General features: G+C 37.6%; 1 protein-coding gene across 1 annotated transcript in view; it reads left to right on the top strand.

Annotated features, from left to right (window-relative positions):
* Positions 1 to 13,524, top strand: part of Kcnh8 (potassium voltage-gated channel subfamily H member 8) — a 313,437-nt gene that overhangs the window by 169,052 nt on the left and 130,861 nt on the right. The window contains exon 5 of the mRNA XM_090355208.1: positions 1,004 to 1,244. Within this exon, the coding sequence (XP_090211334.1) occupies positions 1,004 to 1,244 (241 nt within the window). The remainder of the gene's footprint in view (positions 1 to 1,003; positions 1,245 to 13,524) is intronic.

Raw genomic sequence — 13,524 nt, forward strand, 5'->3', positions numbered from 1 at the left:
CTTTAGCTAATGACTTTCATCCAAATGTCCTCATGGCACCAATCATAAAGACATAGCTTTGTGTTTATGTTGTGTGCAGGATCAGACTCTAGCTATTTTTAGATGACATTTTAACAATGATCTGTTTAGTAGTGAGAGAAATACAGATTACTTGCTCCACATTCGTGACAAAACTACACATTCCTGTTACAACAAAGATATCTGCTCAATTTTAATACAATCACATGCCACACGGCAGCAGCAAGATATTCCGACCATCGTGGTTTAGATTGTTTCATCCTTATGTGAAAACTACAGGCTGTGCTTCAACAAGCCTACATTGTGCATGTCAATTAATCAAACTGACTGCTTGACACATAAATAGATAAACAGTAGATGTCTAAGGCCATTGCTGGTTAGGCACTGGGTACTGCTTCAAATAGCTCTAAAATAACAGTGTATATAGTCACTGCATAAGCCAAAAACACAGTTGGTTATTGTAATGTTCAAATGTCATCTACTATTTAAAAAAAAAACAAGTGGCAACCCATTGCACAGCAGGAACCTGTTGGAATGATGAAGAAATAAAAGAGAATTTGGTCTCCAATGCCATAGACTGCCACAGAGTTCAGGGCTACCTGCCAATATTTACGTAAGAGAAATACACTCTTGTCTGGAAAAAAAATGTTATCTACTATACATTATCAATGTGTGGGCCCAACTTTTACATGACTGTTAATCTAATTAATCATCTCACATTAACCTCAGCACAAACCAATGCATGGAATCATTGATCAATACCTCTCAGTGGGGTCAGCCATTGTTTAGGAAGTTTATCTTCTACTGAAATGTAGTTAGGTAGCACGTGGCTGGATATCCATGTCAAGTTTTTAAAAGTCTTGCAAAATTTATTGCCACTGTACACACCAATGATCCCTCTCCCCAAAGTGTAATGTGTAAGTCTGAGCCTTGCTTCTAATGTATTTCTTTTCCCCCTTCTCTTCTTTTTTGTCTTGCCTCACAGAATGTTTTTGTAGATAAACCAGCATTTCCGGAATATAAAGTTTCTGATGCAAAAAAGTCCAAATTCATCCTTCTGCATTTCAGCACATTTAAAGCTGGCTGGGACTGGCTTATTTTGCTGGCGACGTTTTATGTTGCTGTCACTGTCCCTTACAACGTTTGTTTTATTGGCAATGATGACCTGTCCACTACTCGGAGCACGACAGTCAGTGATATTGCAGTGGAGATCCTTTTTATCATAGGTAAGAACCCACAGCTGCTTGCCTAAGTTTGCATATGGGAAGTAAGTGTATTCCAGATTTTTCCAACAGGAGTTTGAACTAAGATCAATTTGCATAGGCATGCCTCCACCTGTGATGCAAATTTTGGAGAGGTACATATTTGGGTTTCTGGAAACTGCCTCTCAGTTTTTCCACTCTTCCTTTACTCAAACAAATCTAATGTGATACGTGTTTCTAACTTACATTGTTTTTTGGAAGGCTTGAATAAAACTGTAATGACCACTTGTGTATCCTGCATGATGTAAGCCATGTAGAGTAAGGATGAGAATTAGCAGGAACTCATCTGTTGTATTCTGGAAGTAGACACGGATATCCACTGGGCATGTAGATCTTAGATCAAGTCTTTCCATGTTCTTTGAAGCATGTGAATGGCACTTTCCATGAGTTGTTTGGTTGCAGATGCCAAGCCCACAGGCCAATCAGAAGCTGAGAGTGTCTGCTTTCAACCAATGAACAGGACCGAAGGGATGTTTGCTAGGCTATTTCTCTTCAGAATACTGGATTGGTTGTTACCTGCTCCAACATTATAAGCTTTCTACTTTATATCTTTCTCTTAAGACCAGGTTCTGGGTTCCTTTTAAAACTTCACATTGACAGGGGCACAGAGTTTTGCCTAGTGGTTAGAATGCTTGCCTAGTATGCACAAAGACCCAGATTTGATTTGCAGGTACCACATTTGTAGAAAAAGCAGGAAGTGGTGCTGTGGCTCAAGTGGTAGGGTTTTAGCCTTGAGAAAACTCAAGAAAAGTGCTCAGGGACTGAGCCTAAGCCCAGGACTCCATAAATAAATAAATAATAAAACTTCACATTGACATCCTGTTGTGCATTGACGTTGGTTGGCTAATGATACCTCTTCATCTAGTAGCAGTGAGGACACATTCTGATTGTAAAGAGGCGAGCATGGGTAGGAAATATTTCAACCAAGTGGGTGAACACAGGGGTGAAAATGGAAGAATGGAAAAATGGAAAATGGAAAGGAAATAAGCAAGGCAAGTCAAATTTTTGCTTCCATGGTGGTAGTGTTTGTTTATGTTTTGTTAGGTTTTTTTGTTTGTTTCTGCTTTCTTGGTGAAGCTATTAACGGGCAGAGCCTAGCATTGTTTCTATAACTGAAGGTCAGTACAAACTTTTGTTGAATGAGTTTGCAGTGGCTTCCAGGACCATCGTAAACATCACACATACTGGGCACTTGTCTTAAGAGTCCTTTTGGGACCCCATCTCCCCTGCCCCCCCCCCAAAACGTGGCAGATGTAGTACACTTAGACAACTAGATGGCAAGGTTCACCAATCAGGTAGTTTTGGTAAAACCACGAACTATTATTTTTATTTTCTTTGTTTTTGATATTTTATGTTGGTCCTGGGAATTGAACTCAGCCATCAGGTCCTTTTCCTGAGTTTGTTGTTGTTGTTGTTGTTTTGCTGCAATAAACTTCCTACCACTTGAACCATATCTCCACTTATGGTTTTTGTGGGTACTTGATTGGAGATGAGTTTCATGGAGCTTCCTGCAGGGGCTGGCTTTGAGCCATGATCCTCAGTTCGCAGCCTCCTGAGTAGCTAGGATGACAGGTGTGAGCCACTGGCCCCAACATAAAGATTTTGTTTTTGTTGTTGATGATGCTGTTTCTGTTACTGGGACTTAAACTCAGTGTCCGGGCACTGTCCTTAGCTTTTTCACTCAAGGCTAGTGCTCTACCACTTGAGCCATGGCTCCATTTCTGGCTTTTTGGTAGTTAACTGATGAGTCTCATGGACTTTCCTTCCTAAGCTGACTTTGAAGCATGATATACAGATCTCACCTTCCTGAGCATCCAGAATTACAGGCATGAGTCACTGGCACCCAGTGAAAGATATTCTTTCCCATAATCATAAAGGAACCTATGTAAATCAGTATTAAATGGAAAATAACATTCCCATTTGCAGAAGATTTAAAATGAAGATCAAGGAGAAATCGGGTGTGCCTACCCACCAAATCATTGTGGTTTCTTTCCTAATCTTTGATGCCTCGTCTTCTCTATCTAGGACATACACATACATTTATCATCTTAAAACCACCAGTACCACCTAATTAAAGCACTCCAGGACTTTGCCAATCATCCAACATGAATAAGCCTATTTTCTTCCCTGTAATCACTAGTTGGTAGGGCTTCATGAAAGAGTAAACAAAAATATTTGTTTACCAAATAACTACAATATTTTTTTAAATAGCTCAAACTTCAAGTGTACTTTTCTGAACTTTTATTCTAGTTTTCTTTTACAAAGGAAGATATGATTATTGATAAATATGTCAAACAGGAATCAAATTAAATAAGAATTAGAAAGTATATAGTCTGTATTGAGTCTTTACAGCACTAAGAAATTGCCACACCATTTAATAATCTTAAATTTGTGTAGTATACTTCATCTATATATTCAACATACTATTTGTTTGCTATTTCTAGAATATTATTACTAAATTGGCTTCTTGTATCAACTGAGTTGGTTGAAAAATGGCTTGGAAAGGAGGGGTTTTCTTTTTCCTTTTAAAATTGTTATTATAAAGATGATAATCAGAAGGCTTACAGTTACATAAGTCGGGTAAAGAGTACATTTCCTTTTAGACAGCATCACCCCTTCCCCTATGTTCTCCCAGTTTTTCTCTCCCATCTCTGAGCACACATATAGTTCATTTTCAACCTAGTGTCTAGTGAGTACCACTGCTGTATTTGTTCACTCTGTAAGGAGGGATTTTCTTATAAGTAAAAGATTATTTTTTGTTATTTTCACCAACCCCAAAGAAATTATAGGCAATATAATTATTTTTTAAAGGAAGGAACCAGTAAGTAGCCCAAACCAAAAAAATCCATAATCAAAATTAAAGTTGGGAAAGAATAATAGATATCTTTTGGAGCTATACAATACACCTTGGCATTGTAAATCCTCTAAGAAATCCTGTGATACAGGAATCTATTTAAATGTGATTAGCTGAGCATCTTGCTGGATTTACTTTTACCTTAGAACCGATTCCTCCATAGACCACTTACTAATATTTTACTGACTGACTGAAAAACATTCTTCCCTGTGGATTCACCAAAATGTAAAATATCAGAGTGCACTTTTGTTAGGCAAAACTAGATGTACATCTGCAACTGGACTGGATACTCTCTCGCTCCAAAAGTAAATACTTTTGTAAGCCATCGTTATCTTTTGGGATTGATAGCATGCAAGGCTTGGCTGAGTTTCAAAGTCTGGGAATACAGTTAATTTTCCTTTGAAATGATTGCTATGAATTCAAAGCCTATGGAAACTTAAAATAACTTCAGAGCAAGTTTCCTAATCCAATTACTTTTTTTTTTTACTTTCCAGCTGGGGAAAGTTTTAGTGATGTGTCCAAGACCACAGACTGACATGTCAGACTCCAGTCTCCAAGGCTGTTGGATCAGATTTTTCCTATGAGAGTTTATAGTTCATATAATTCTATTTTATAAAAATTTCTACCTAACTTCCTGTTCTATTTATAACAATGAGGCAGAAAGGGAGAGAATGAAAGACTAGCTTCTTCCCCCCACCCCCCTTTTCATGAATATGAAAGTAGTGGCTTGAGTCTCTGTAGTCTTGGCAGTGAAGTTGTGTACCAATACTGTGTTCTGCACTTATCTCCCTCATTTCTGCAATAGACATTCGAGGATTGTGTCAGAAACAATACCAGGTCCAAGCAATGAACTAAGGGTTGTCTAATCCAGTGCCAATTCCATTCAGAATAATCAGCTTTGGGTGCCTCAGGCCTGTAACCCTAGTTTCAGGTTAAGATCTAGGTAGGAAAATCTATGTGTCTCTTATCACCAGTTAACCACTTCAAAGCTGGAAGTGGAGCCTTGATCAAAAAAAAGGTCAAGAACAGTGCCCAGGCTCTGAGTTGAAGGTACAGACTGGCAAACAAAATTAGTAATAATAAACAATACAAAAATTAAAATACAAAATTATCACTGGATCAATTACTTCCAAACAACAAGGAAGATCCAACGAAGTCTTAACTGTTTATCTTGTGTAAACTTTTGGGTTTTGACATTAGTTTGCCAATAAGAATTGCACAGAATTTGGAAAATTATAAGCAAAAACCTGAAGAAATGATGTGGCAAAGGCAGATCACAAGCACATATTCCAGAAAGCAAATAAAAATCAAGAAGGACTTAACAAATATGATTGTAAAATCTGATTTACAAATCTGGAATTGTGCTGGCCACAGATCCACGGGTGGAGAATTGCTTTCAGTTGCATGATCAAACAGGTAAATGGTTTTCTGGGACTTTCCCTAAAGATACTTAGCAATGGAAAATAACTAAATCTTCATTCCTGAGCTGATGGTGGGTGTATACAATGGAAAAAAATCTCAAAAGAAAATCTGATGCCTAAACAGGCAAGCCAGTTATCGGAGACTGAAGCCTGCTGCCTGTGTTTGTAAATAAAAGCTGAATGCTAAACTAAATTACATGAATTTCCAAATTAATAAAAATCAAATGAATAGCAGAGACAATTCTCTAAAGAAGTACAATCAGGGCTAGGAGTGTGGCCTGTTGGTAGAGTGCTTGTCTAGCATGTATGAAGCTCTGAGTTCTATTCCTTGGAACCACATACATAGAAAAAGCTAGAAGTGGTGCTGTGGCTCAAGAGTAGCCTTGAGAAAGCGTAAGGACAGCACCCAGACCCTGAGCCCAGTCTAAAGGACTGACAAAAAAACCCATGTAATTAACTAACATTCCACAAATAAGTCATCAGGGAAATAAAAGTCAAGACTAACTGGGATTCCATCTCACCCAAATCAGATGGCCATCACCAAGAAGGCAACAAGTGCTGGTGAGGTATGGAGGAAGAAGAAAGAAAGGAACACCCTCCTACACTACTGGGGGGGATGTAAATTAGTAAAACCATCATGGAAATCTGTACAGAAGTTCTTATTAAAACAACTGTTCAATAGCTTCGTGAGTGGATGCGTCTGACTTGAATTCTCATATTTATAAGTACAAAAGTCTCTTCTTCGTTGTACACCATATTTACCTGCATGCCTTTTCCCATTTGGTGTAGAACTGTATCACTCAATTGCTTCCATATCAATACTCATTAGGTCTAATGGAGAATATTCCCTGTATAACGAGGTCATGATTCTTGCATGACTTTTTCTGAAAGAGTATAAATAGTTTACTATCATTTTATTATACAAATCCATTCTAATTTATAACACTTTCACTTTCCTGAAAAGTGCAAAAATGTGTTATTTTTCTCCTTAGTTGGATGACGAAAAGTATAGGTGCATACTTAAGTGCTGATGGTGTTCATTTCTATGAGTAAATTCACTGAAAGCTTTAATTAATAACATTTACCTTCAATGACATGGGCATCTCAACCTAAGAATTCCTGAACTGCATAGTTAGAAACTTTGATGACTTAACATTTATTTGTGGTTTAGTTTATGGATGCTTCCTTACATCCTGCTGTCACTCTCCAGAGTGAAAAGACTGTGGTAAATGTCTGAAATCCTACACTCTCATTCACTCTCAAATCTACAGACTAGCATTGCTCACATGTCATTTCTTAAGAAGGTTAAGGAATATCTTTCTGGTTGTTTCACCTGGCTCTTCATGCAAGAGTCTCTTAATGACAACTCAACCTGGTGAACAAAATAATGGCTCAGATTTGTCCTGTGTGACTCCTGTGGGGCTATTTATCACCTCATCATGAAAATATTCTTAGATAATGTATTTGAAATAGTAAATTAGTGAAATGTATTATACTGACCATCAACCAGTAACTAGAAAATGGGGCAGAGCCCACTTGTAGCTTGTTTAAAGCTATTTTATTTGGTGTATAATCTAAAGCAGAGGTTTGAGATTAAAAACCAGAAAGCTACCTTGCATTTCAGACTCCTACTGACGTGTAAAGCAGTCTTATCTCAAAAATGAGGAGATTCTATGTGTCAAAAAGTCTCAGAGGAAACAGAGATTGTATTGAAAAGTAGAATAAGGTGACATACTGAATTGAAACCACTTTGTACAACCACTTGAAGATAATTTTTGTAAAAAAACTAAAAAAAGAAAAGTGGAAAGCTATATTCATTGTTGGTTGGTCTTAAGAGTTTCCAATTAAGTTGACTTAAAAGTACCTACTTAAGCAAAGACTAAAGCTGCATTTCTTTTGCAAATGCATTATTAGTGTGAGTGTATTGCTTTTTTAGCTTTTCTAGAATTACCTATGGGAAGATGAAGTGCTATGGCAGGTTAACTATTGAACAGTTATCCAAGCTGCGTCCTTAACTGTATGAAATTGCAAAGCAGTATTCTTTCCATAATTGGTTCAAACATAGCAATTGATATTTTCCTTAGGCTAGACATAATAGGCTCATGTTTGGTTTTCAGATTGCTTTATCGCCATCAATTTCCACTGTACAGACTTACAAATTTGGGGAAATATTTTTTGACAGTCCTGGGCTTGAGCTCAGGGCCTGAGCGCTGTCCTTGGACTTTCTCAAGGCTAGAGCTCTACCACTTGAGCCTCAGCACCACTTCCGGCAGTTTTCTATGTATGTGGTACCAAGGAATCAAACCCGGGTCTTCATGCATGCTAGGCAAGCACTTTAACCACTAGGCCAAACTCCCGGCCCTGGGGAAATATTTTTTAGCTACTTTTTATGTGTAGAAAATCATGCTCAATGAAACAATTCTTAACAAACCTGCAAATCTCATTCTGAAGGCTTTTGATTAACCTAATTTAATTAGATTCTTTTGATTAGTTTGTCTTCTGTCAATATACTATGCCAGTTATGTGAACTTTAAAATAGAAAAGGTGCTTTTAAAAAAGCAATTGTCTTATGGCTAGGAATGTAGCTTAGTGATAGAGTCCTTGCCTAGCATTCATGAAGCTCTGGGTTCGATTCATAAACAGAAAAACCAGAAGTGGAGCTGTGGCTCACGTGATAGAGTGCTAGTCTTCAGCAAAAGAAGCTCAGGGGCAGTGCCCAGGCTCTGAGGTCAAGTCCTAGGACTGGCAAAAAAGAAAAGAAAACCAAAAAGCAGCAAAATGAAAAAAAAAATCTCATTCAGTTACAGTCATTCTAAAACACCTCCCACTCTCCTGTTAAGTAGTTCTGATTGTTGTTCTTGTTCTTGCTTCTAACATCCAAGTAGCACATGGTAATTAACAGGCATGAAATCAATGTATGTTAGTTAGGCTAGTGAATGGATATTTTTCATATAAATATGTATTCTATAGCCTGCTTTCATTATATACTGCTTCCCTTTATAGCCTAATAAGAGGAAAACAGTGAACAAAGAAAATAGCAAAAATATATCAAATGCTAGCTAATAATAATTTGATAGGGAAAAATAAACTGGAGGAAGTGGCGCTGTGGCTCGAGGAGTAAGGCAGTAGCCTTGAGCTGCAGAGCTCAGGGACAGTACCCAGGCCCACAGTTCAAGTCCCATGACTGACAAAAAAAAAGAAAAGAAAAAATAGAAACATAAGCTAGAGACAGGCACTGATGCTTCACAATTGTAGCTGTTGAGAAAGCAGAGATCTAACAGATCACCTTTCATATCCATCCTGGGCAGAGAAGTTTGTGAGACCCATCTCCAAAATAACAAGCAAATAAACAAGTAAATAAATAAAATAAAAAACAGGGCTAGGTCATGGCCCAAGTGTTTGATCACTAGTAGAACAAACAAGCTGAATGAATGCCTGTGTGAAGTCCTATTGTTTAAACTCTAGTACTTCCTCACCTAAGGAATAAAAGAACAGAAAATGAACTATAGAGAATGAAGGCATGGACTGCAGTTTTAAATGACTTTAGAGTAAATGTAATTGAGAATGGGACAATACACAAAGACAGCAGGCAAAAAAGGAAACATTCACTGTAAATCAAATCTTGAAGTACATTCTAAATGATGAGAAAAACACAGGTAAAGGGATTCTTTTGCCCATCTTTGGAGTTATTTTCGGTAGAAGTGGAATTATACACAGCTTATAATACACTTTCAAATGGATCTTTTTAAAAAAGAAATCACATTACCTTTAGAAGAGTTTATTGGTCAATAAATCTTTAGTTGAAATGTAATTTGTCTATGCTAATATTTACTATAGTGATAACCATTTTGAGAAATTCTAGGTTGCATGTGGCTCTGTGAATTTTTTTTTTTGCCAGTCATGGGCCTTGAACTCAGGGCCTGAGCACTGTCCTTGGGCTTTCCTCAAGGTTAGAGCTCTACCACTTGAGCCTCAGCACCACTTCCAGCTTTTTTCTATGTATGTGGTACCGCAGAATCGAACCCAGGTCTTCGTGCATGCTAGGCAAGCCCTCTACCACTAGGCCAAACTCCCGGCCCCTCTGTGAATTTTTTTATAGCACTACAGAATCATGGTTTAACTAGTGATTCAAATAAAATGATACCATCATTACACTCCTGTTATCTATTCCAACTTTTGTCAGGGGTAGGGAAATGGGGTTATTTTTTTTTCTGACAAATACAAAGTTTCTTTCACAGCACCTGAATGTCCAAATCTAAAGGTTTCTGAGATGGATAAGGTGGAGAGAGTGTGGCTGGCCTGTGACTCACCTGCTGCTGTAAATAGACTGCAAGGAGCACGTGCTCATGAAATATGAAACAATGCAGCTTCCCTTGAATGAGGCAGGGGCATTAAGAATAGAATGTTGCTAAATTTCAAAACCTAGAAGAAAACTGTGAGCTCTTGATTTAGAAACTTATTGCAGGAACAATGAGGCTTTTATTTTTCCATTTGTCTCTTACCTCTGCTATGTCATTCTCTCCTCTCCACACTTTTTCAAATATGTCTAAAATATGCTACTTTCTAACTAGAAATGACATGGCTCACATGAATTGTATTTCTATTTCAGTATGTGAAATTAGCATTAGAATAATCTCCTCACTCTCTCTGTGTAACCACCTGTAAGTTTTTTATTTGTTTGTTCAGTTTTTTGTTTTTGTTTGTTTGTTTGCTTTTGCCAGTCCTGGGGCTTGAACTCAGGGCCTGAGTACTGTCCTTGGACACTTTTTTCTCAAGGCTACCACTCTGCCACTTTGGCTTTTTCTATGTATGCTGCAGTTCTTCAGAGTTGGGGGGTGCTATGTGGTTTACCTTCCTGCCTACCCTGTTTTCTTCTCTTATATAAAAATTATGAGATATATCCTCAGTCCCTCTTCCACCAAATTCTTCTTGTTCTTGAATTATTATCTCTCAGTTCCTCTATAAGCTATTCTTTAAACCTTTCTTCTGTCCCCAGGAATCTAGGCTAGGTTTCCATCATAATCTGTCAGGGTGGTTTCTTTCTACTACTTTTAGCACTACATCCTAATTGTCTATTTCTCTCACCCCACATATATAGCATAAGTGAATGATGAACTTCTAAATAACTTAGATTGCAAAGTTTATTTTCTAATTCTATCATTTATAGATTCCCCTCCCCCCTATTAGGCAGTTTTAATTCCTATGGTAAGTTTGAATATTCTTAAACAAACAAACAAACAAAAAAACCTTGGCTCAGCAGGTAGTCTTTTTTCTAAACAATACATCCAAGATTACAGTTGCCAAACTTTAAAAAAAAAAAACAAATACCAGTAAGTAAATAGAAAATATCTTGAGAAATCCCATAGATTCTGGTGTCTAGATTAGACCCTGACAAACACACCACAAGCTTATCCCAGTAGCCTTCCCAAAGACCCAATAGAGAGAGCATGGAATGATGCCTTCAAGTCTAAAAAGAAGTTTAATTAAATTCTGTGAGGACTGATATAAGCCTGGTACCATGCTTTGGATGGTAGAAGGAACTACTGGAGCAATTGCAAGAGGCTTCTGTATCTTCAGAAACTTTTCTCCTTTTCCTTGTGCCTTAAATGACATGTCTATCCCCTGAAACTTACCCTTACCCCTCTCTTCTTTCCATGATGTCACTATTTCATCCCTGGTGAAGTGATTTAATTTCTGCTGCCTCCATGTTGATGACTCTCATAGTGGTACTTGAGTCCTGAGTCTTTCCTTCACATGTTTATTCCACCAGTTGCAAGGTATCAATGAGACATCCTACTTCAATGCCACAGTTCAAAAGTTGAGCTCATCACCTTACCCAAGAAACCACAGACATTACCTTCCTAGATTTTACCTTGAATGTGAATGACCCAACAAGCCAGAAATATACAACTCTACAAAGATTCCTCACTGGAGTTCAGTTTCAAATCCCCATGATCTACAATTGACACTGTATTCTTTCTCTCCTTACCCTCTTTTTCTTTTTCCTTTTCTTTTTTTTAACTTTTCCTGGGGCTTGAACTCAGGGCCTAAGCTTTGTGTTCAAGGCTAGTGCTCTACCACTTGAGCAATAGCTCCATTTCCTCTCTCTTTCTATTCTTGCTGCCACTCACCATCACCTCTGGCTGGTATATGACAGCTAGCAACCTCCTTCATTAGCTGACCCTGTTGACATCTGTTTACTGTGTCTGTAGCCCTTGTGGGATGTTTCTTCTTGTTCTTATTTTTGTTTTTAAAAACAAAAATTATTTCTTTGCTTACACTTCAATCACCTCCTCTAATGGAAATTGAAATGCATAATTGTTCCTTGTACAGGGTTCCTCTGTCCCATATCACCTCTTAAGTCTCACCTGTGCTTCTCTAAATTGTTGTTGGCTGCTTCTTCTTGGTATTTGGAAAGAATTTTGGGTGTGCCTTTCTAATTCTCAATTTAGTTACCCATGTTCTCTGCTGGATCATTATTTCTTCAGATAGAAAAACAGAGGTACTCATCATTTTTGTATTATTCAAGTTCCTCCAATGCATTGTATATGTCAGATGTCAAACAATCTTGGATGTGTAATTAGATGATGGACAATCATTGTCATTTAAGTGGAAATATAAACTTAGGGAAGGTAATTAACTTTTTGTTCCTTTATTTGGTGTGACAGACCTTGAACTCAGACAGCTTGAACTCATGCTGTAGGTGCTATCCCTGAGCTTTTTGTGCCCAAAGATAGCATTCTACCATTTAAGCTGCTTCCATATAACTGGTTTTTTGGTGATTAATTGGAGAGAAGATTCTCACAGACTTCAGTGCCCAGACTGGATTCCAACTATAATCCTCAGATCTCAACCTCCTGAGTAGTTAGGATTATTGGCATGAGCTACAGGTACCCAGCTGATAATTAAGTTTTTAAAGAGCAGACTATTATTGAGTGGGACATCAGGAAATAAAATCTATCTTAGCAATAAATACAAAGTCAATGTCATCCAAAGGCTCATGGCGTTCTATTATATTATCACATCTATCTTAAGTACAATTATGATTTGAAAGAACAAAATACAAAAGGGCACCTGTATTTTTCAAACTTACTGGTGATGTGCTTACAGCATGGTTATTATTGTGGTTTCCATGGAAGCCAGTTATTTTCATCCACAGAAATTTCTAATATTTTTATTTACATTGGTATAAACTAAAATTTAAAGAAGGAATTTCTATTTAGTTGATCAATAGTGACCATCCGAGGTTGACAATTTTTTCTTTTTTTAAACTCAGAGCTTGAGCACTGTCCTCGAGCTTTTTCAAGGCTAGAGCTCTACCACTTGAGCCACAGCACCACTTCTGGCTTTTTCTATGAATGTGGTATAGAGGAATCAAACCCAAATCTTCGTACATGCTAGACAGGCACTCTACCACTAGGCCAAACTCCTGGCCCCTAAAATTGGCATCTTTTTTTAAGTGTGAAGATTTTTAAAGATTATTCTGTGGGCACACAGCAATGTTGTATACCAATAATATAGGTTTTGAATTGTTCATTCATAAAAGTTGAAGGAAGGAGACAAGTAGAATTTGTGTTGTATGAGCCGATAGTAGGAAGTCTTGAACACACCAAAAATCTAGAATGGAAGTTCTAGATTTCTCTGAACATGTTTTTTTTTTCCTAGCCTGCATATATTGATGTGATGAACCAGGACAGAGAGTAGAACCATCACAACAGCCAACAAACAGATCTCTTTCAAAGAAGAAAAGCTAAAATTATTAGTGTCTAGATGGTAAATTATAAGGTGCTAGGTCATGTGTGTGGGGTGCTGGAATATGTTTCTTCTATATAATGTACTTCCACATTAGGAAGTAATGCACACATGCATGCATACTTCAGATTTTTTTATCTGGACATTGGGTAGATGTGTGCCTGTTGGTTGTAAAGATCAATTTCAGGTAATCTAAATGGATACTGTAAAGCTGAAG

The sequence above is a fragment of the Megascapheus bottae genome, chromosome 2 (assembly GCF_031878675.1).
Source record: "Megascapheus bottae isolate mThoBot1 chromosome 2, mThoBot2.hap1, whole genome shotgun sequence".
Lineage (NCBI taxonomy): Eukaryota > Metazoa > Chordata > Mammalia > Rodentia > Geomyidae > Megascapheus > Megascapheus bottae.